This window comes from Schistocerca serialis, chromosome 9, assembly GCF_023864345.2.
Source record: "Schistocerca serialis cubense isolate TAMUIC-IGC-003099 chromosome 9, iqSchSeri2.2, whole genome shotgun sequence".
Lineage (NCBI taxonomy): Eukaryota > Metazoa > Arthropoda > Insecta > Orthoptera > Acrididae > Schistocerca > Schistocerca serialis.
This window is the reverse complement of record NC_064646.1, coordinates 275,549,684-275,574,632: the sequence shown is the minus strand read 5'-3', so window position 1 is coordinate 275,574,632 and position 24,949 is coordinate 275,549,684. Positions and strand designations below refer to the sequence as shown.

General features: G+C 37.5%; 1 protein-coding gene across 6 annotated transcripts in view; it reads left to right on the top strand.

Moving 5' to 3' along the window:
- The window catches only part of LOC126418931 (calcium uptake protein 1 homolog, mitochondrial), a 538,349-nt gene that overhangs the window by 353,112 nt on the left and 160,288 nt on the right, over positions 1 to 24,949 (top strand). For 4 of the 6 annotated variants that reach the window (XM_050085962.1, XM_050085964.1, XM_050085960.1 and 1 more), the window contains exon 3: positions 3,076 to 3,253. In XM_050085962.1, coding sequence (XP_049941919.1) covers positions 3,076 to 3,253 — 178 coding nt within the window. Of the gene's footprint in view, positions 1 to 3,075; positions 3,254 to 19,347; positions 19,508 to 24,949 lie in introns of all 6 variants that reach the window. The other 2 variants (XM_050085965.1, XM_050085963.1) reach the window with 1 other exon arrangement.

Sequence of the window (24,949 nt, the reverse complement as noted above, 5' to 3'; positions counted from 1 at the left end):
TGCAGCCCTTCCCCCACCCTTAGTTCTTCCACCTCTCAATATTCATCCCCTCACTTCTCTTCTCTTTCCATTTCTCACTGTTACCCACCTCCCTCCCCCCCTCTGTGTTGTCCCTGTATCCTTTTCCTCACCACATTCTCTTTTCTGTCAGCATTTCCTCACACCTATCCCCCCCCCCCCCCCCCCCCCGCCTACCCATTTTCACTCATGTACCCTCTTCACTTCCATTTCCCCTCTCCTCTCTGCTTACTCGCCTATTCTCCCTTCCTTTCCCTCTCTCCGTATCACTATCCCCAAGTATTGTCCCACAACTCACACCAACCTTCACCCCACTTCTCTCTCAATCAACTTCTCAGTGAATCTGCTGACACCATCTCCTGATCTCTATTCCCATTCCTGTTTGGATCCCTGTTCCCACATCCCAGATCACTGGTACATTAAATACTAATGTAACCACCAGAATGTTGTATGCAAACATGCAAGCATTGCGTTGTGTAGGTCTCGGATGTTAGTTTGTGGGATGGAGTTCCGTGCTTGTTGCACTTGGTCATCAATACAGGGACGGTTAATGCTGTTTATGGATGACGCTGGAGTTGTCGTTTGATGATGTTCTATATGTGCTTAGTTGGAGCCAGATGTGGTAATTGAGCAGGCCAAGGCAATGTGTTGACACACTGTGGACCATGTTGGGTTACAACAGTGGTGTGTGGGGGAAGCATTATCCTGTTGGAAGACACCCCTGGAATGATGTTAATGAATGGCAGCACAGCTAGCTGTATCACCAGATTGATCTTATCCAAGACCATAACTACTGGTGTAGGCCAAGTGTGTCCAGCAGGCCCTCAATTGACCAGCTTCTAACCAACATACAGCCATCACTAGCACCAAAGCAGAACCATCTTTCATCAGAAAACACAACACTCCAGTGGGTTCTTGCTTGACACTACTGAAGTCACAAATGGTGGCAGTTTGGGTTGAGTGGAATGCATGCTACAAGGCATCTGGCTCGGAGCTGTCCTTGAAGTAACCAATTTGTGACAGTTCATTGTTTCACTGTGGTACCAACTGCTGCTCAGATTGCTACTGCAGATCCAGAATGATGCGTGAGAGCCAGAGAGCCATACACCAAACACCATGGTCTTTCCTTTCAGTAGTGTCAGATGACCATCTGGAAACCAGTCTTGTTGCAACCAAAACCCAGTCTTCTTGTGACTGTACATTTTCATTACCATCGCCACCAGCAATGATGTACAGTTGTTACATTGCTGTCAAGTCTTTGTGCAGTATCATAGACATAACATCCAGCTTCTCATAGCTCTTATTATATGACCTTGTGCAACCTCAGTAAGGTTTTGATAATGGTGTCTTGCCTGAAAGACATTGTTGACTAACATCAACTCACCATGTCCAATCTCAAACATACCTAACACTCATGGCTGTTACAGTGTGTATATAAAGCAAACCTGGTTTGCAGCCTCATAGTGACACATCAAGTGCCATTCTTACACGGCAGGCCTGAAATTTTAATAGACATCATTATTCAGAAGTAGAAATGCCTACCAACTTACATTTATGTTGCACAACTCCTCCTTGGTGTTGCGATCTTTTTCCCATCAGTGAAATGTGTGTGATTAATAGGTAAAGATATTTTTCTCCCAATAAAATAATCAATCAGCTATTGAGATGTTTTTTAAAGAAATTAATGTTGTTACTTTCTAGCCTATCATTTAGTAATCTGTTGCTGGGTACTATGCGGTGAATGAAAATATCTAATTCTTCATGTAAGTCAGTTTGGTGTCCCTTGTCCATTTTATGTAATGTATAAAAATCATTCACTATATCGTGGAATGAGTGGCCAGCATTCTTTATGTGGGTAGCCGTTGCTGATTCAGTATATTTGTATTTGTGGTTGGCATTTTTTTAGCTGCCCTGAGTTTGGGATACATAGAGGTCTTTGTGTGTACAACATACAATTTTTTGTTTTTGTAAAAGCCTGATTTGTGTGTGTGTGTGTGTGTGTGTGTGTGTGTGTGTGTGTGTGTGTGTGTGTGTGTCCGTCCCATCATTTTATCATCACTGATGCACAAGTCGCCCAATGTTGTGTCACTCAAAATAAGACCTGCATCCAGTGGCCGAACTTTTCTTGGATGGAGCCTTCTGGCCATCAATGCCACACGATCATTTCATTTCCCTCAGTGTATGTTGCAGTTTGTGTGTTGTGAAAGTAATGTTAATGTTTTGCAGTCTGAAAATTTTGTAAATTGCTGCTTGCTCATCTGAGGCCAGGCTGGGAACTAACGAGTGTGGTGTACCTTTTTCTGCCACTACAATGAAGTTTAATATTCACTGAAAGCTTTCCACCAATTTTGACAAACTTGAGATAATATAGCCAATTCCTTCATTCCTTTACACTAGCTCAATCTGTAACTCTTATTCTCCCTAGTTCAGTCCACTGTTTTGTGACTTCCACACAAGCTGAGTTTCATAATGACATCAATTACGTAACGCCTGTGAGACATAATTTCCTAACACATACTTGGCTTTTATGAAACAACAGCTAATTCTAGGAAAAAAACAGCTATTGAGTCGGTCTGAGGTATTTTATTCATAAACCTTAACTATGTCCCTATCTCAGTCCTCATATTTGTCCTATACTTCACTATCTTGATTGTTTATGTTTTGACTCTTTATATTGGACATGATATCAACTTCTTTGATGCAGACCCCTGTATTGGAAGAAATTTTCTGAAATACTGGAAAGAATGATTCTCCATACTTTACATTAATTTATTAAATTGCTGCTGACCTATTTTCTAAAATTTTTTAGCTGTAGGGTAAAACACATTTCAGATTTAAATTGTGTATGCATGTCATTCATTCAGATATGGCTGCAAAATAATATAAACAATGTTTCTGAGTCAAAGTTATTTCAGTAGTTATAACATGCATTTTATTTTGTCAGGGCCACTGAAATTGACTGGCACATTGGAAGAATGGTTTAGAAATATAAATTTGTTGAGTTTTTTCCTGAAATGTGTTTTAACTGATTCAGCTCTGTTTCATTGTACTTTACAGACTAAAAAAAATGGTATTTCCTGAAGTTAAAGCAGAATCCATTCTTAGTGAAGACAAAAAGTCCAACAATGCCCTTTCGGAGAAGCAGGATAGTGAAACTGAAGAAAGTGAAGAGGAGGATGATGATGAGGCTAAAAAGAAAAAGAAGAAGGCCAAAGTTGGATTTAGAGATCGCAAGGTAAAAAAGTAATTCATTTTTGTATTCCTCTTGTATGCTAGCAGAACATGAGCACTTATCTTTTTACTGTGCATTTTGACAGAATAGTTAGTTTTTAGAAAAGATGTACATTTTAGATGGCTGCTAACTGATTAATAGTTCACAGATTTTACTATTTTTATGAACAATTATCCTGGGGTCTTTGAATGTTTGCTCTACTTGCCAGCTTGTAAGATGCATTTTTAAACACATCATCGTTTTGCTGATGGGAGAGTATGGATAATACTTATGCAGTGTGGGAATGAAGGCTTTCTCAGTGAATTCCATTGAAGAAACATTCTCATCTTACCAGCTGAGTCATGGTATCATGCTGTTGCAATGTTTCAACGAGTTTTTTAATTATCATCTTCAGATGAAATATCAGCTTCTCAGCTTCATATCAAATTTGTTCAGATATATCCACTGGGCAGCAGACTCCTGCTGAAAGTCCATTGTTTGCCTCTAGAAGAGTTGTTGTGGCTGGTAGAAGTACCCCCCCCCCCCCCTCGCCCCCAGTGGGGTGGAGGGGGGTCTGGGTGTCAAGTGCTCATTCTGTCTGTCAGTCCTGCCCACTGCCTCCTCTTTTATGTCTGAGCTTTCCTGGTGTATTTTTGTGTATTTCACATCCACATGGCTGCCATCTCTTACAGATTGTCAGTAACTCTTATGGATTTATCACTTTAATTATGGATACACAGAAAGCTAATAAAATTACAGAGATAGGTATTTTACAATTGAAGTTAAAAAAAATTGAAAAAGGCACTGTTTACATTTTGCTGATGGTATGGTAGTAAAATGTTTTACAGATTTGTAATGATTTCCTTCTTGAATATGCAGTTTACCTGTCTATGGGTGATTTCATCACCATGGCTTTCTAAATACATGTTTATAATGAGTTCAAAACATGTTCTGCAACATTGTTTGCAGCTAGTACTGGACTACCAATCTTTGCAGCATGTTGTCAAAATCTTGACAATGCAAAACCAGTGTTCCACGACTGTGATTATATAGATCAAAGGAACATTGTTCCTGATCTGCTACTACTAAATGCCAGCACTAGTGTTTGTTTGTGCATGTTATGAATGTTGTCTTTATGCGTGTCTCTTTGCGAAATGTGAGCGGACAAGAAGCAAAATTTATGAATTCATCACTCTCTGAGGCATGAGAGTGCCTCTGGAATGTTCGGAGTCATAGTTACCAAAATACTAAACAGAAGCATGAATCCCTACAAGAAATTGCTGCATTGGTTTGCACCACTGACAGTGACATAGATAAAAAAAACTAAGTCTCCCATTTTTTGTAGCAGCAACAATAATGAGTACAGGATGTGATATCCGACTTTGTAAAAATTTGTCGTCAGCAAATTACCTGAGCTGCCACCATACTGAAGGGAAGTGACAACAGAAAATAGAATTACGACATTTTCTATGAGGCAGAAATGAATGTATGTAGGAGGCAGCAGTCAGTGGTAAATGTGTGTGAGTGACATTGAGCATGAAGTAGTTTTAGTTATTGAAAATGATAATTTGGATTAGTTTTAATATGAAAATAAAAATGAATATATGTTCAATTAAATATATCCTCTTTATTTAGGCTCAGAAAATGTTTGAAGTCTAACATTTAGGGCCTAAGTCAAGTTTCTACTTTTAAAAATTTTCTGGCAGGGAGGGAGAATTAAAGATGGATGGAAAAAGACCTAGACGGTGCCAAAGAATACGGTGGAAAATGGGAGTGAGAATATCTGTGGAAAGGAGATGTGTGACCTGGCAGCAAGTGGAGGAAGAAGAGTGGTGGGAGGAATGAGCCAAATGGAGAGGACTCAGCAAAAAGGCAGTAGACATAACAGTACATGATGATGTGTAAACCAGGACAGTGGTTTTCAACTGAGCTTTTGTATGGGATGTGGCGTTAAAAAAATATGTCAGGAAAGTGATGTAGGCAGTGGGCAGAAAAGACTGGCAGCACCAGGACTCAATACCTGGACCCTCTGTCCACCTTGCTAGGGACATCCTTACTACCAGCCATGAAAATTCTTCTGGAGGCATGCAACTGATCCACCCCTTGCGCCATTGACAGAGCAGTCTGTGGTTGAGCAGCAGCAGGTGGATGTGAACCTGACACTTCGCATGGGGGTGATTTCTAGAAATCACCTCGAAATATTATGACAGCATGATGCCATGACTTGGCTGATAAATAGAGAATATTTCACCAATATTTCTACACCTCATTCTCTGCTCATTTGGCTGCAATAGAGTTCTTTAGAAGGGACTTCCATTAACAGAATAATGATTCAAGGTAAAAAAGTGTGAAGTTGACTACTCATCATAGAAACATTATGAAATATCACCCCAATCCATACACATTAATGTGTACTGCATTTACCAAAAATCTTTTCTTAGTATTGAGTTCTGAAGATGTAAAGTATAAAATCACATGACATTTTGTGCAATTTCAACAGAAAATTATATTTGGCTAAACTAAATGCTGTGCCAAGTGTAATTGTATTTATTAAGTCAATCAAGCAATCTGAAGTAATTCTGATACAACTTTCAACCTTAGATTTAAGTCAAAGTAACATCAAAACATGAAGTTTAATTGGTGTATCCATAAGGAACTGAGTAAGATATTTAAAATTCCATCACAAGCAGCCATACTGAGGTGGAAATATTGATTATTTATGCTTTGCAGTCTCTATATGTATATTGTTTGTTTCACCAGACAGATTTGAGGGCTGTATTGAATGGTCACATAAAATTATACTTCAAGCAACATTTTGTTTTAATGAGAACCAAAATGATATATCCTGTTGATGGTGCCCATTACATAAAACACCTTCAGTAGTAGTATTTGTTTAGGCTGATTCCACTTATACATTTCCAAAAACAAAACTGACATCTTCATAATCTCCAGAGCAAAACTGTTTGGGAAGAACAGTATTGGGAATCCTTTTGTTCCAGCTGTAACTGCAAAGATGTAATCTTCTTCCTGAAGACCCCTTGGATTCAATGCATTTTAAACATCTTGCATCCATCTGGTAGTTGGTTTTCCAAATTTTCTTCACTCAGTTGATGTGAATTCATAGATTGTTTTTGACCATCAGTTATCATCCATTTGTTGAAGGTAATGAGCTCTCTTGTAATTCCTTGTCATATCATTTCTGTCATGTTACATTCTAGAGAGATGACAACTTCTTCATCAAAAATCCAGCTAAAGGAACATCAATTTATTTTTCTCTTTTCTGGTTAGCTCCCATATGTCAGTGTTATATGTAATAATACTATCTATGATTGACTGTACAGTAAGATCTTCATTCTCTTTGTAATTTTGTCACTCCTTAGCAAGGAGTTAAGTTGGCCAATTACTTTTTTTTCCTTGCTCAGTTTCATTTGTGAAGTCTTGTGTGCTTCTTCTATTTATTGTATAAGCTACATGCAGGTATTTAAATGTCCAGAAATTTTTAATTTTGCAGAATCCTTGGTCTTTTTCACCACTACCATCTACTCTGTCTCTTTTGTATTTATTGTTGTATCTCATTGTGAGCATTCTTTGTGCAGATTCCTCAATGTGTAATTGGAATGGTCTTTGTCTTAAGCTGTCAGCATCTGGTCATCAGCAAAGACTAAAGTATACAGTATTTCAGTGGGATCCTCATTTCACAACATTTTCTCTTCAAATTTTGGAATTTTTTTTTAAGTATTTCAGTTTACAAATAATGATGTATAAAATTTACTCTTTCTTATCTTTAAAGGACAGATCTAGACGGGGGAAAGAAAAATGCATTCATGACCTCGTATCAGCACAAATCAGTAACAGAATAGCACTATTGTCTATTTTGCCACATTGTCATGTCCATTAAGTGCAAGCTCTCTGCTAACAAATAAAGTCACCATTATCAGTTACTCTGATGACCTGAAATCCTGTTGAGCGTACACCTTTCGTTGTTATGCCTCCCCCCCCCCCCCCCCCCCCCCCCCAACTATTAAGACTCTACATGTAGTGTGCTGCATAAAATTGGTGAAATACCTGGTAAATAGTTAAATCTGATTGCATCCTTCATGAGAAGTTGAAGCTCACAGGTGCCCCAAATTAAAAATTAGACCACCAGTCAATTTTGTGCAAAGGAGAAAAAATGGATATTACTACAGGTTCTCTCTCTTCGGTGTATGTTGCTGTTTTGGGAATGAAATGCTGATATTTGATGTCCATAACTGTCATATTTTTTGCTGTTGTTCCATTGACAGCCATGTGATATGATTATCCGTGAAAGATATCTTGCAGCAGTTTCACCAACACACATTCCAATTAAAAGACTTCTGCTGTTAAACTAGACCTAGAGAGCTACCGTTGCTGTATGATTCAGTGAAGAGAGAGGCTTGTTATGCTTAGAGCAATTTGTTTTCCACTAGATAACTAAAATATACATATGCTTCTATATAATCTACAGCCAAATGAGTTTCCTGAAATGACTTTAAACTGGACACACATTCTGTTTGTTCTAGAGATCTAAATACAAAACTGAACATTTCAATGATGTATTTGTAAAGAATGGGTGTTACACTCTTCATGTCAGAAGTAGGGCCTGAGCTAAGACTAAGGAACGAGCAAGAATGTGGCCACTATATTCCTGCCATTTATTAGAGCGTTATCAGAAAACATGATCTCTATTGACTTATATAGCTAAGGTCATTGATGCACAGTTCTGTGTCCATGCTTGACTTGGAAGTAGCCAGTTGAATTCTGGTAATGGGAAAAACATGATCTCAAGTATTTGGCTGTCAAGCAGAGGAAAGGTGGTGGTGGTGGTGGTGGTGGTGGTGGTGGTGGTGGTGGTGGTGGTGGTGGGGGGGGGGTGGTGGTGGTGGTGGTGGTGTGGTGTAGTGGTAGTAATACTAGTAGTAAGTAAGTTCCTAATCATCAGACTTCACAACATTGTCTTGCATTAAATGTTAAGCCTCTCCACAGTGTATTGTATAGTGAGGGTATGTAACACTGTTCATGGGGATCTGTCCTTTGGACAGGTATGTTAATCTCAGTGGCTGCCTTGGTGCTATTCAGGAGAATCAGGCTCTACACTTGCTCCTGTCCTAACTGTTCTACCCCAAGGAGTTTTTCATGCATTTACTGTGCTGTTGGACAGTTCATACACCTGCCACAAGGATCAAATGTGCCACAATACCACAACACTGTAATTCTCAATAAACTTCTTTTTTTGCTTCCCAGCCCTTGTAGACTTTGCTGGGTGAGGTATAAGACACTATTTTGCTATAGAACAGCTCTCTAACTGAGGGATATTGTGAGGGTACATAAGTTGGCACAACTAAATTTGGGACTTTTGCCATATGCATTAGATGTGCAAAATTTTCTGTACACTCATCGTTTGAAAATAAACAAGTGTGTGTACAACTGATTTTATTGACTATACTGGAAAGCAGGATAGGTGGCAATCTGTGGCAGATCTGGTGACAGAATACAGTGCTGGTTCAGGCTCAGATATTTTGTGAGCACACTGTTCAGTGCGCATTGCTGAATGGCTCTGCAACAGATGATCCCTTTGTGTCACTGTGTTGACCCACTGACATCATCACTTAAGTCTTTGTACAAGATGGTTGAGGGACTTCAGATATGCAATGTAAAATCACCTTCAGCCGTCTATATTTTGAATGGCCTTCAAAATGTAGACAGGTGAAGGAGTTTTGAAGTTTACATTTCATCAATTAAGATTGCTGCAGGCACAGGATCATTGAGGTTGGACAGTTTTTCAATAAAAATTTTGTTGCACCAAGTTGAAATTCATGTTCAGATAAGGTGTCATTCCTTCCAGATACATTATAATTTGGCTGATTTGTTGGGCCTTAAGTCACCTTTAAAAGGTTCTTGCATTCTCACCCCTCTCTGTTTTACCAGCTTCCTTATTATAGTGAACCATGATTATGTTGTTTCATAACAATGATTCATTGTTGGTAGTTATTATATTTTTCTTCCTTTGTGATATTCATGGTTGCATTAGTTTTCATACACATTTATGGTAACTAATTCAGGGTAGACAAGCAATTCTTAATGCCTCATTGCTCAATATTTATAAGGAAATACATACAACTACTCCAGAGCTGTCAGTTTCATTTGAAATGTCAGCTAGTGGAAGACCGTCTTGAGAAAAACATTCATTTTTTACTGAATTTCCTGGCATATTATGATCAGTTAAATCTTCTTCTCAGACGTGTGGACTCTCATTTAGGCTGAATGGAGGTCAAATCCTTTTGTGACCATTCAGTTTTAGTTTTCCATGGGCTCTCTAAATCACTGATAATGAATACTAGGATGATTCCTTTGAAAACTTCTTAGAAACATTTCCTTTGCCCATCTGGTCGGATCCAACCTTATGCTCTATGTCTGATGCCTAAATCCTACTCCTGCTTCTTTTAGTAATTTTCCTCTTGATCTGTACTGTGTACTTTTGAGAGAAAGATCCCCAACAGTGAGAACTAGTTATTTTTTAATTTAATATTTGTAAAAATGTTTTCAGTGTTAATGGCATGAAGCTTGTAATTTACTTTTTTTTATTATAAGTAGTCTTACAGCTGACAGGTGCAACAGTAGTCTTAAATTATTTCCTGGAAGTATTTATTACACATCTTTTCATCTACTTATAAAAAAGAAATTAAGTAATTAAAATATTTCAGAGAAGTCAAAAGAAAGATAAGAGTTGTATGAATGTTCATTTATGGTTGCAGTGTAGTGCATCTCTGAAGTAAATTAATTTATATTGTTGTTCCCATTTCACTTGTTCAGAATGTGGAGTTCCTCAAAGATGAAATAAAAACTGTGGCATAATGTATACACAATGGAGTGTCTACAAGCAATATAAACACAAATGTGGTGCAGATTCATACTACTGTCTATATTATAAATAGCCAGAAAATGAATCCAATAACTGTTTAAGTCTGTGACTTCGAAAGAAACTTAAAGGGGAGAACATACACACATCAAAAAAAGTTTTGCATCACCCCGGTTCCCAGATAGACATTGACTGTGGATACTGTATCACAGACACAGTCCCTTTGACTGTTCAGAGATGTCATTAAACCCGCCCAAAGAAGTAAACAGCCATGCATGAGCAGCACCTATTAGACCGAGGGGGCCCGTCATCCGATCAGTTCCAGTCATTCCACCAAGAAGGAGGTACACGGCTCATGTTGTCTGTAGTTCAACCATGCCTAGACTGTCAGTACCGTGGTTCTATTGCATCCATATTGTTACTTTATGCCAGGAAGGGCTCTCAACAAGGGAACTGTCCAGGCGTCTCGGAGTGAACCAAAGCAATTTTGTTCGGGCATGGAGGAGATACAGAGAGACAGGAACGGTCGATGACATGCCTCACTCAGGCCGCCCAAGGGCTATTACTGCAGTGGATTACTGCTACCTATGGATTATGGCTCGGAGGAACCTTGACAGCAACACCACCTTGTTGAATAATGCTTTTCATGCAGCCACAGGATGTCGTGTTATGACTAAAACTGTGCGCAATAGGCTGCATGATTCACAACTTCACTCCTGACATCCATAGCGAGGTCCATCTTTGCAACCACAACACCATGCAGTGCAATACTGATGGGCCCAACAACATGCCGAATGAACCACTAAGGATTGGCATCACATTCTCTTCACTGATGAATGTCACATATTCCTTCAACCAGACAATGGTCGGAGACGTGTTCGGAAGCAACCTGGTCAGGCGGAATGCCTTGGCCACACTGTCCAGCGAGTGCAGAAAGGTGGAGATTTCCTGCTGTTTTGGGGTGGCATTATGTGGGGCCAACATATGCCTGTGGTCATGGAAGGCGCCGTAATGGCTGTACAATATGTGGATACCATCCTCCGACCGATAGTGCAACCATATCAGCAGCATATTGGTGAGGCATTCATCTTCATGGATGACAATTCGCGCCCCCATCGTGCACATCTTGTGAATGACTTCCTTCAGGATAACGACATTGCTCGACTAGAGTGGCCTGCACGTTCTCCAGACATGAACCCTATTGAACATGGCTGGGATAGATTGAAAAGGGATGTTTATGGACAATGTGACCCACCAACCACTCTGAGGGATCTACACTGAATTGCCATTGAGGAGTGGGACAATCTGGACCAACATTGCCTTGATGAAAATGTGGATAGTATGCCATGACGAATATAGGCATGCATCAGTGCAGAAGGATGTGCTACTGGATATTAGAGGTACTGGTGTGTACAGCAGTCTGGACCACCACCTCTGAAGGTCTTGCTATACGGTGGTACAGCATGCAATGTGTGGTTTTCATGAACAATAAAAAGAGTGGAAATGATGTTTATGTTAATCTCTATTCCAATTTTCCTGTACAGGTTCCAGAACTCTCGGAACCAAGGTCATGTAAACCTTTTTTTGGTGTGTGTATTTTAATGTGGTGAAATTTGATTGGACAATGGAAACTCCAGATAGGAATATCAACAATGTAGGGGGAAAGAAAAATTGCTTCTTACCATAAAGATGACATGTTAAGTTGCAGACAGGCACAATTAAGACACTTACACATAAGCTTTTGGCCATAGCCTTCATTGGTAAAGAGAAACACACATGATTCATTCACACAATTCTGGCATGAGTTGTCAGAGTTGGTGGTCATGTGTGCATGAGGCGTGATTGCTCGTATGAGTGAATGGTGTGTGTTTCTCTTTTTGTGATGGAGGCTGTGGCTGAAAGCTTATGTGTAAATGTCCTTTAATTGTGCTTGTCTGAAACGTAATGTTTGTCTTTATGGTAAGTAGCAATTTGTCTTTTCCTATATTGTTGAACTTTGAATTTGGGGAAACAATCAAACATCAAACACTTAAAATTGTAGAATAACTGCAGTATCAACTTAAACTTTTATTTACTATACTTATTTCAATTAACTTCCGTTTAAATGTAAACTTGAAAATTCAGTACCTTCTGATCAGATACAGAGTAGTTTTTATAATCAGTATTGCTGTAAATGTGGAAGTACATTCTGTACAGTATAATGTAATTGGGTGTGCCATATTTGGAGTAAACACTTGAAGGAAGAATATCTGTTTGGTAAACAAAAGGGAATGACTTTTTAAAACTGAATAGAAAAGTGTCTCTGTAAAAATGACTGTGCTGTGAGCATTTAAGATTTAGAAAGTATCACTCATCCAAATCACAGCTTGCCCTTTACTCACATGGTATCTTGCAGATCATGAATGAAGGCTACAGTCAGGTTCATATTACTAGGTTTGCAGACAACATTTGATACAGTGCTCTACTGAAGATTGTTAACAAAGGTCTAAGCATATGGAATAGATTCCCAGATACATGTATGAGTGACTTGAAGACTTCTTAAGTAATGGAGCACAGTTGGTTCTTCTTGATGACGAGTATTCATCAGAGACAAGGGTATTATAATGAGTGCCCCAGGAAACTGTAATAGTTCTGTTCTTGTTTGCTATATAAATAAATGACCTGATGGATAGGGTGAGCAGTAATCTGTGACTGTTTGCAGCTGACACTGTGGCATACGGGAAAGTATCATTATTGAGTGACTGTAGCAGAATACAGAATTTCTATTTGGTGTGATGAATGGCAGCTAGCTCTAGATGTAGAAAAATGTATGTATGTTAATGAAGATGCATAGGAAAAAACATACTGTAATTTTTTAATAAAGTGTTAATGTTGAGCAGCTTGGCACAATCACTTCGATTAAATATCCAAGTGAAATGTTGCAAAGCAATATGAAATGGAATTAGCACACAAGGTCATAGTAGGGAAGGCAAATGGTTGAATTTGACTTTTTTTTTTTTTTTTGTAAAGGAAAGTGTAGCTCATTTGCTAAGGGGCGATTTCATCTCAAATCATACAGGTCAAAAACGAGTGTGTCGCATCATTATTTCGAAGTTTGCTGAAAAAAATATATGTAGTGGAAGATCCACATGATACATCTACAAAACTACAATATTTTGATTTTCTGATGATTTGTTAAAACGCTACAGACTTCTCTAAATGATAGTATTTGTGAAAATGTTGTAATGAAAGGGAAAATTGAAAAACTGTAATAAAGAAACCAAAAGTTATAGAGAACTGAATTTATTTTCAATAAATACTTTGTTCCCAATACTATGAGACATGATTAACACATACACACTGCAGAGCTTGCTTGCCCCCTCCCTGCTCCACCTCTTTTTTATTTATTTATTTTAAATTATGTTTTGAAAGTATGAATAGTCACAGGATGTTAACTGTCTTGAGAAATGATGAAGTGGAGGGGCTGCTATATGTCAGTTATGACATTAATGCATGAAATTCTCAAACTGTCAAACTATTTGTACAGAAAGATGAAAGACTCTGAAATTTTTTGTGTATTTAGAAATTTTCTCCAAAATCCCCATCCTATATGTTCTAAAAGTTTCATGTTATGTTTGTCGGTCATTGTACTTCGGGAATACACAATCACAAAATGTAAGAAATTTTTTAGGTAGACTTAACTCTGCTCTCAAGGTCAAAAAATCTATTTAAATTGATCACTGATTTTAAGTAAATGTCATGCAAAACAGATATTTCTGAATAAAAAATTACTTTACAACATTATAAGTGAGTGCAAAAACAATTCATAATTTTGTTCGAAAGCATTTTATATCATATGTGACGTATATAATATTTATATCCATTTCTCTTTTTATGATATTATTTACAAATTATTATTGTCTTCTGTCATGATTTTACTTCTTCATGACTTCCCATGCATTAAAATTGCTTACAATGTAACAATTAACACTGCACTGTTGAAAAGAGTTGTTTTTTTTTCATCTGCTGCCCACCAAACTTGTATAGCCAAGCTGAATTTGCACTCAGACAAGGATGATTCAACAAGAGGAGTACATGGAAAATGGGAACTGCACACTGACATTTTGGTGATGGTCATTTGAAAGCATTCGCAGGGCCGTGAGGTGTCATAAAGGAGACAGTTATATCTTGCAGCTCATGACACAGTTATCTGTCCCACCCACCACCGATTGTCATACACATAAGAAATGAAGTGGCTCACTACAGAGTTTTCTAATGTCTCTGCATTTCACACACAGTAACAGACTGCATTTCATGGAGAACCATTCTTGCAATGTATATGCCACTCCGGGATGCAATCCAGTAGTGACTTGATTGAATTCTGAACATTAGCTTTGTAGCAGACTACCCTTCTGTCTTTTATTAAACAAAATCCCCATAACGTACTTTTATTTAGAATTAAGAGTTTCATGTTTGTTACTAATGTTGATATGGTGTGTGTAAATCCAGTAGTATCGCTATAACATCAAGAACTTCATGCTGGAGATTAAATCTTGTTGCAAGATGTTTACAGAGACCTCATACCCCATCACATACATTTTTTCCATGACCTGTTGCTGAAAATAACCCTTTTTTTGTCTTAATTCGTGTACAACAGTGCTGACAAAGCTCATAAAGCTGAAAGCGGTTTTTAAAATGAGATGCTGTGCCATCAGTCATATACACATGTTTAGGAAATGCATGGCCTCTAGATGCTATGTCATCAACTATCATGTTGACAGTGTAGCGTGCATGTGCATTGTCATGAATGAGATCATTCCTGACAAAAGCAAAACAGTGTGATGTTCCGAGGAAGTGAGCGACATGTGAATATTGGTACCTGCGATGTCTGCCAGTGCTAAATTTGAATTTTGTTCTGCAAAGCAACAAACCAGTTCACAGCAAAGTCGAAATGAAGGTCCAATGTGTCAGTATTCTGAGATGTGGATGATTTTACTTCTGCTATGGGCTCTCTCTGAATCCTTCAGATATGATGTTGAGTTTTTCCTTCCATGGCCCAATGCCTAACCTCTTTAACAAACTTCTGTGGCTCTACTGTCTTCTTCACCAACTCTCCTCCCTCCCACAATGCATAGGTTACATCATTGTCAGTATCCTGAAGGTGGAATGCTTCAACAGTCATCACTTCAGCACTAGGACACATTACACACCAACATTTATCTTGCAGCTCATGACACATACCCAAAAGCATCAGGTCCATCTTTGTGTACTTCTTTCCTGTGATACTTCTTATGGTGAAAGAAACAAGTTTGAAATTAGTGCAGTAAATACATGTGCCTACGTCCTTCACTGGCTGGCATTTTACCCGTTTTGGTCATAAGGAGTAGAATTTTGTGTGACTAATTTTTAAATTTCAGTTCTACTTTATCATTAGGAGATATACTTCTCTTATTGAACTTGTCATATATCTGTTTACCTTTTAATCTTTTTTATCGTTTTCACTATTAGAGATAACATCAGCTTGATTAGGGCTTCGCTCGCTGTAATCTTTGTCATCACTTAGGTAATATTCCAGAGCAACAGTAAGAACATCATCCAGCAATGGATGCCCACAGTAAGAATCTGGGCATGCCCAAATACCTTTCTCATTCTTTATTTTTTGAGCTTTTGAAATCAAATGTGAGGTGGGTATGTATTTCAGTATCTAGTGCGTAAAGTAGCTACCTGGTATCAGTGTCTGTACTTTCTCAGTATAGGTTAAGTTTTGATACCACTTATCACATTTTGTGCACATATCACTTTCTTCAGGTTCTGCACCAAGTGCAACTACATTATACGCTTCACAAAATTTTGAAGATGTTGCTTGTGTAAAACCTGTTTCAATTTCTTCCACTTTTCTTTTTATTTATTGTTTTCTTTTTGTGCTTGTTACCTTTCCTGGACATTTAAGGGGGCATATAGTAGAGGCTACAGCAGAAATGCTAACATTCAGTGCATCGACAACTTCACACTCAGGAATGTGAACATCTGCTCTGTCTTCTTCAGTTTCACTGTCAGGTGATGCTGATCGTTCAGGTCGGTTCTCACTAAATTTCTTCTTGTAGCGGGTGTAGCAATTGCTGAACAATGGATGTGATGCTGATACCATTGCTTTTTCGGACCAAGATATTTTAGCAATAACTCTGACAGATTTCCAACAACTGTGAAATGTTTTTCATTTTTTTTAAACACCACCTTCTTGAGTCTCTTTTTCATAGTCCAACCACCTCACTCTTTCACTACTGTATTTCCTCACTGACATTGCATCTAACAAAAAGTTCAAACCAGACCCAAAACTTGATGCAGAATGGTTTGTGTGCAAGTTCTCACTCATTTGTTTTAAACAGAAGAACACTGGAAACAGTGTTGCCAACAAGCATATTTTACACTAGAAATTCAGTGATGCGAAATATATAGAATGTTGAAAACTTTTTTAACACTTTACGCAGAAATATATTGCACCCTGTGTTCACACTGACTGCTAACATATCAACCAAACAATATTTTGTGTAACTCTTAAAAGTTTACAGGTTTGGGTTTCTGAGTAAATAATTCATAAAAACTTGTAAAAATGCAATTTTTTTACATTTTTAGCAATAAATATTTACATCATACAGATAGCTGGAACAGAGAAGATACTGTTTGTAATTACATCAGTACCATCTGGTAATATGACACAAAAGATAGTGTTCTGTGACTTTCCAAATTAGAAAATATATATATATATATATATATATATATATATATATATATATATATATATATATATATATATTAGGAAAAGTTAAATTAAATTTCATATTTTCATCTTAAATTTGTAAGTTAAATGAAGCCCATAAGTGTGTGGGTGTCAGTGGAATTTCAACACACTAAGACGAGCTTTAACACAAAACATCTTCCAGTTCTCCAGCACTTCTGGTTTATTACTTATGTTTTTTTTCCCTCTACTGTTGTAACAGTTATTTACAAAATAATCATTTTTCAAAGGGCTGTACCCTTTACCGAAATCAAGATAAAATGGAAATACTTTATTTCTTAACACTTATGGTGTGGAGGTGTAATATATATTTTCCCCAGACAGATTCATGACCTCGCATTGACATGAACTGTATGATTTAAGATGAAATCACCCAAAGGAGACCACATGTAGAATACCACTATGGTCAGTTCCTGAGTACTGTTCAAGTTTTTGAAATCCTCACCAGGTCACATTAAAGAAATACACTGAAGCAATTTAGAGGCAGGCTGATAGGTTTATTACTGGTAGGTTTGGTCAACACACAAGTGTTACAGAATAGAGATGCTTTGTGATCTCAAGTGGGAATCCCTGGAGGGAAGGTGATGTTCTTTTCACCAAACATTTTTGAAAAAATTAAGAGAACCAGCATTTGCAGCTGACTGCAGGATGCTTCTACTGCCACGAACAAACATTTCCTTTTAAAGACAGCGAATACAAGTTAAGAGAAATTTAGAGGGGGATACAGATTGTAATTTTTCCCTCACTTCATTTGTGAGTGGGAGAAGTAAATGACTATTAGTGGTTCGAGGCACCCTTAGCCATGGACCATACAGTGTCTTGCAGAGTATATATATAGATGTAGAAGAGGGAAACAGCAGTAACTGCAGTGAAACTCAATACATACAAAGAAATGTTGCCAAACTGATCCTTTTGCCATAGTTTTATTCATAAGTGCTTGTCCTTGTCCTCCGTGTATTGAACTTCATAATATATTAAGACAATTTTATCTTAAGTGCCTTGATTTACTCATTTGACATTATGATTGGCTAGTCTTTATTTCCAGAAGGTGAAATTTTTAGTACTGATAATAGATACATATAAATGTACAAGAAACTATACTAGCTTTCAGAACTTAGTTCCTTTCTCAGGGAGGAAGGAATTGCTTGTGTAAGGTTAGAAACAAAGGGCAGATCACTTGGGCTATGGTCTTTCCTCATCCTCACAACAGGTAGGACCCTCCCATCTCGACATGTAAGTGGCGTGCCCTTTCCTTCTAATTGTACCCAACCTATTCCTCTTTCGTTCGTGAGAAAGTAACCAAGTTCTGAAAGTTAGGGTAAGAGTATGTACTTCTGTGTGTGCCTGTCCACTGTAGCAAGAATTTTTCCCTGAAGCCCACCCTGTCTCATAATTTTCTCAAGTAAATTTTCTTCTCAATTAATTTTATACTAGGAATCAACAGTATTGTGCGAAGGAGAGACTGCTACTCACCATATAGAGGAGAATTGAGTTACAGACTGGCACAACGAAAAGACAGTTTTACATTTAGCTTCCAGTCAGAAGGCCTTCTCCCATGCACATTCACTCAACTCTCTCTCTCTCTCTCTCTCTCTCTCTCTCTCACACACACACACACACACACACACACACACACAATGACCACTATCTCTGGCTGTCGTGGTCGTAGACAATGGTCATGTTAAAGTTTGTGTTTTTGTGTTGTGTGAATGTGTGTGCATTTTCTACTTCAGAAGAAGGCCTTTTGGCTGAAAGATAAATGTATAGCAGTGTTTTCATTGTGCCTGTCTGCAACTCACTGTCTCCAAAGTATGGTTAGTACCAACCTATCCTTTTCACAATGTTGTAGTTATTCCATCCTGGACTTTCCATTGTTTCATACTATGATTCTGTGTGTTATAAATCTGTCAAGCTGTACTTAAAAAGAAATCATATGCTGCTTTTTAATATGTATTACTTTTACTGTTGTAAAAATTATCTGTGTAGTGCTGTAGATCTTTGATCATGGGTGCTTATTAATGTGTATTAATTACACTGTTGTAAAACTTGTCTGTGTAATTTTTGCTGTAGATCATTTTGTTTGTAGCTCTGTGTTGGAGCAATACTGAATATTGTGTTGTCATTCAGTGCTCACATGTCATTATTTGGAGCATTTGTGCATGCAGTAGCTGTAATCACTGTAGTCTGTAATCACTGTTTGTAACTTTTTAGTGTTCCTTCTGATACAGCACTGTGTCTCTGTACATTAGGTCCAATGTATTTACTGATACCAAGTAGTTTATCTACTTAAACAGTGACTTATGAAGTTTCACATTGCTTGATGTGTAGAGTGTTTTTCCTTGCTGATGATAGTTTGTTCGTGTTTGGAATACCCCAAAGTTATTGTCATAATATGGATTAGGTTTCACTATACAGAAAAAAATTGGGCGCAAAATGTTGGTACATTACACTATCAAATGTTCACAGATAATTGAATATGAGAACAGGATACGTAACTTCTCAACGCCAGACAAAATTTTCCGATACTTTGCAACAGTTAAAGTCATAAAAGGTGATGTTGTGGAGATCTACATGACCCCAGATGATTTCATGCGATCCATCTGTCCAGGTGCAAAGCAGCCTGAAGGTAATGGTATCACTAACCATGTGTAAGAATATCTCCGTGTGTTGTGCACCCATTCATTTTATAACATTCAGATTTTACTCTTCTCTGTCTCATTGAGGCATATTAATGATCAGCCCTTCTTTATTTGAATTTATATTCCCAAAAGATTACTGCAGATACATCTTTCATTGAAAATATTGAGTGGACAACATAAGTTAACAGCAGTCCACAATTTATGATTGTCAGTCAATTGAGTCATCAAAACATTGCACATTGGGTATTTTAATCTGCATGATTCTCATCCCATTCTTTTAATTCTAGTGAAAAGTTTTTTTAATCTCATCACTTTTTTGACTTATTTTCAAGAATGGATTTCTCAGTTGTCTTAACAAGTATCAATGTGTTCATTAGAATATGTCAGCTGGCAGTTTGTCTTATGCTTATTAACAGAGCTCTTGTTTACATTTTCAAGGGGAAAATCACTGATGAGCTTATGTTAGTATCATATACATTATTGTTTGAGGTCATTTTTGGTAATAATAACATAAAACTTAGGGTCATACCTGGTTTGTGAAATATGCAGAGGCTTGTTTTTATAACTGTTTTCTTTTATATTTTCACAAGTGCTTGCAATTTATGCTAACTTATGGAAATGGCTATACTTTCAGCTGAACTTCTAACTTTCTGTTACTTTTAATGTATCATTGATATTTATCAGGAAGATTTGTAGTCCAGCCTTCAACTTTCATGGTAAAAGTATATGCAAACCTACTTCATAACAATTATTTAAATATGATGTTTCTGATTATTTGTGAAGTAAAAACTCTGCGAAAAAGACAACATGTGTCAAAAATGAAATTCTATCCATCAGGTTTGTCTGAGTTCTTTTGTCCAATTGATACTACAGTGTATGCTTATCTCATCTTAAACACAGCTCTCTTTGTGTGTATCTTCATGTTTTCATGGCACAGTAATTGAATCATTAAAATACAGGTGCGAACCAACATGAACCCTATTTTTTTTTTTCTAATATTTTGACTGTATTCTCTTTTGGCCATCTTCTACATGTTGGCCCACTCTCAAGGTGACCAACAGGAATGTACTGAAATATTATGAGAAGGAAGAGGGTTTAGGAGGCTGCACACCTGAAATTTAATAATTCTCAGCTCTCTCTGTCTCCCATAGCCACCATTCTAAGTTATCTTTCTCCATCATGTTGTTGTGTCTGATTAGTGCTAGCCTTTTATAATGAGAAAAACAGAACCTGTGTAGCATTTAGGAGCTATGAATTTGACTGGTGGGCATGCTTATGTAGGTCATTGTTTCCAGTCAGCATATCATTTCAGTGTGTCACAATTTTGTATTGCATCGTAAATACTACAATGTCCTCTTTGAAGTAGGTCATTATATGGAAAAGAGAGAAAACAGAAAAGTATTTTTTAATCAGAGGCAAACTGCCCTGTAAAGTCTGCAACTGATGATACATTTGTGTGCAGCTATCTTCTGTGCAGACGTTTCAGTGTGTACAGTTCAGAAACATTTTGCAAACAATAGTAGCTTCAGTCTGTTCATGGTAGTGAAAGTTAATAAAATGTTGAGTGGAATGGGAGAAATAAAGGTAACCACACAAGGTACAGTTGCAGCATTGAGCAGTCGATAGGCCCACAAACAAGATTTAAATTATCACTAAGGTTTTGAACAGTGTTCTTCCTCAGCTAACTCTCTCTCTCTCTCTCTCTCTCTCTCTCTCTCTCACACACACACACACACACACACACACACACACACACACACACACACACACACACACACACACACACACTAGAAGGATAGGGATGAGGAAAATACTCTAGTGCTGCCTGTGATGATGTGAACAGAGATATGGTGGGGACAGGATGGTGGTCTGTGAGGTGCAGTATTAGAGGCTGTGCTGGGGAAGGGTGGAGGTGGAGAAGAGAAGCAGAGATGGGAAATGACTATGTATGTTTGCTGAGGGTTTAGAAGGCATGTATGAGGCTGGAGCGGGAGTAGGGAAGGGCGTAGCAACAGGTGGAAGATGGTGACCAGTAGAGGCTGAGGTCAGGGGTGTTACGGGGACAAAGAGTATGTTGCAGTGAGGGTTCTCACTTGCACAATTCAGTAAACAACTGGAATTGGTGAGAAGACTTCAGAGAACAGAGGCTGTTAAGAAGTCGTTGATGTCAAAGGTTTCAGTATAGTTGGGAACACACACATCATGAGATTGAAGTGCTAATGTAGCCACTGAACCACTGATAATACACTGAATTTTATAAACACTTACTACCATCCCATGTAAAATCAAAAATGTTTTTATATGTCTTCATTAGGCAGTAGGGCCAACCAAATTGTAAAAAGAAGGAATTACGTTTATCATATGTACTAAATAAATAAAACTTTGTGTCTTCTAAGTGTGGTGCATGTATTTTGATGTGACTGTTCTTTGTACAGTCCTGTGTCAGTGTCACTGTCACTGTCTATGTCTATGCATCCAGACAACTCCTCATTCAGCCCTCTGAGCTTCCTGTCAGACCTTAGTAATGAGGAAATTTGTGTGTTGCTCTTCAAGAAACATCTAGGAATTCCCATGCCAGTCACACTAATGCTAACCCATGGATCACAGAAGCAAGACTTAATGAGTACTGCTACTTTGGAATTACCAACACAAGCTACCGTTTCATGCATAATTTTTTATTTTTATGAATCTGTTGTTTAATTTTTTTGTGTAAGCTGTTGAGGACATTACATAGTCATTATTGATGGCTGGAATTGCACTTACTGGCTGGAATAATGTCCACAGCCATCTTATTACGGAAGAGGGAACAGACTGTGGGAGCCATATCTGAATATCATAAATGCTCCACAAACTCTGCAGCTTTATTGGAGACCATGAGGAGGATTTCAGGGAGAAAGTCAAAGCATTCAATTACTGTTATAATGAACAACTGAACTTTTCATGTTAATCCTACTGAATAGACCAGAAAATAGTGATATATTAGTCAGAATAATTTCTGCTGTATGTTGGTATTCTGGTCTTCATTTCAAAAGAATGAGCACTGAGATGGGGAGATGAGTTGAAACTTCAGTTCAACCAACAGTTGCACTTACGACAATCCATTTGCTGTATGGGGTTTGGGTCTGTAAGCACAGACCAGATTTTCTGTAGTCTCTGTCTGGTTGCATGTCAGTCTGTTGTCTTGAAGCTCAAAATCTTATTCAGTATTTGACAGTGTTTGCGGGAAAAAAACCACCACCGCAATTTTAGCTTCACTTTTTCACAAATTTTATAATCCTCAAAGGCCATATTGGTGGGACGATCAGCAGTTTTTCAACTTCATGAAATTGTTAACACTTACAATCAGGTCAGCACTCGCAAACAACCAAGAGTCCAATGGGAGAATTACTCAGATAAATTGTGAGGTCACTGCAGCATAAGTTAATGAAACACTGTCTGATAAGCAGTAGTAGTCCTAAAATATCACTAACCAAATATTTAAGTTTAGCACAGAACATGATTCATATTTACCTCAAACGTTACAGTTCACATACAGTATCGACATATAGTAATTCTTCAGGTAAAAGTACATTACAATAATTTACTTAGCTCAGTTCCTCACCACACTCAACAAGAGCTTGTACAAATGACAATGACAGTTCAAGCCTACTAATAACCAAAATACAATTCAGACAAAATATCCATTAATTTGAGTTACAAAAATCACTTGAAAGTTTTTGCACATTGATATTACTGAGTTTTTGCAGTTGCCAGTACATGTTTCTGTGAACAACAAGTGCATAGCTATTGCATGAGTAAATTCCTGGAGTAGATGTAAATGTTTCCTGTTTGCAACCTCAATCAGGAGGCATTGACTGCTGATCTCGAGTGACATCCGACTGTTTAAAAGACTAGCATTTGAACAGATTGTTATTTCAGAAACTCCACAATTATTTCCTCCAAAAATGGCCAGGTTAAATTTTGTTACTCAAAATGGATTATAAGTATTGATAAAAATTTGATTTACAAATTGTGGTAATTTAAGAATTTAGAAAATTTGTGGAATCACTTCATGCATCTGCATTGGGAATATCTTACTTAAGGGTACAAGCATCACATAAAAATTATTGCAAGTTATTCAGAAATCCTAATTAATGGCTCAATCAGATAATGAAGTACATCACAGGGTGCATAAAAATCAGGTCGAGAAAATTATAATGGTGACGGTCAGAATCTAACAAGCACTGAGACGAAATCTGCAGTGGAAAATGCAGCTACTTTTTAAATTGAATATGTAAATTGAATTTGTAAATTAATTAGTTTCAGAGAATTTGGAGTACATTATTTGTATGTTGAATGAACAGTCTTAATAAGTAGTGGTATCACTATGATCAGAAATCACAGTACAGTTCATTTTATTATGTATTGTGCTAGAATCTGCAGTTAGGTGTAATTTCTGATTAACTCATTTCTCAGTAAAACTAAATGCACCATTAGAATCAGCACATCAGAAACATTACATTGGATAATGAATCTAAGTGGGAAACAGTTTTGCTGATGTTTTGATGTATTGAAACACTTCCTACATGTACAATACTTCCAAAATGTACAATACTTACAAAATGCACAAGATCTGAAAAATAAACAAAGGTGGGAAAAGTTACCAATTTGCTTTGTCACAGCTTTTACGTGTATGGTACTTATGATGCATCACCCGGTCAGGTGAAGATACATAATGGCACATTACAACTTGTGCTGCTAATATTATTTTTGACATGATGTGGGAAACCAAAGGACAGTTATGTGAAAACATCTTCTCTAATTTAAAATTCAAATAAAAAACATGAATAGAAATAAAGAAATTGTATTAACATGAGTGATGTCTATACAGTGAGAATTGATCAGTTTTTAAGCAGTGTGTTAATCATGTGATATCTTCCACAATCATTGCATTGTTGTATGTGACTTCAGAAATTCTACATCACTGTAATGAGTGTTGCTTAAGGAATAAGACCAATTTTTTCGTGTAACATTTCTTAGGGCTGGCAAAGTCTTCAGCTGATGTTTGAACTCTTCAGATTTAAGATACCTGTATAGAAAAAAAAAAAAAAAAAAAAAATGCTGGGTGTAAGGTCCAATGATCATGTTGTCGAGGGGACATCACCACATGTGGGAATCGTCTGTCTTAGCACTTGGAGAGTAATTTCAGCTATGTGAGCAGTGTCTCTGCCCTACTGATAACATACCTAGTCAGTCTGGAATGCATTGGGTCTTGGTGTGAAAAAAGTGTTGATCATGTTATAGTTGAGAGTTTACTGTCCCAGTAGCATCATCCTCTTAAAAAAGTAAGGTCCATTTGTCCTGACTCTTCAACTGCGCATGTTGCAGTTACTTAGTCATTATGCTATGCATTTTCATGCAGCTCATGAGGTTTCTGTCCACTCAGATAC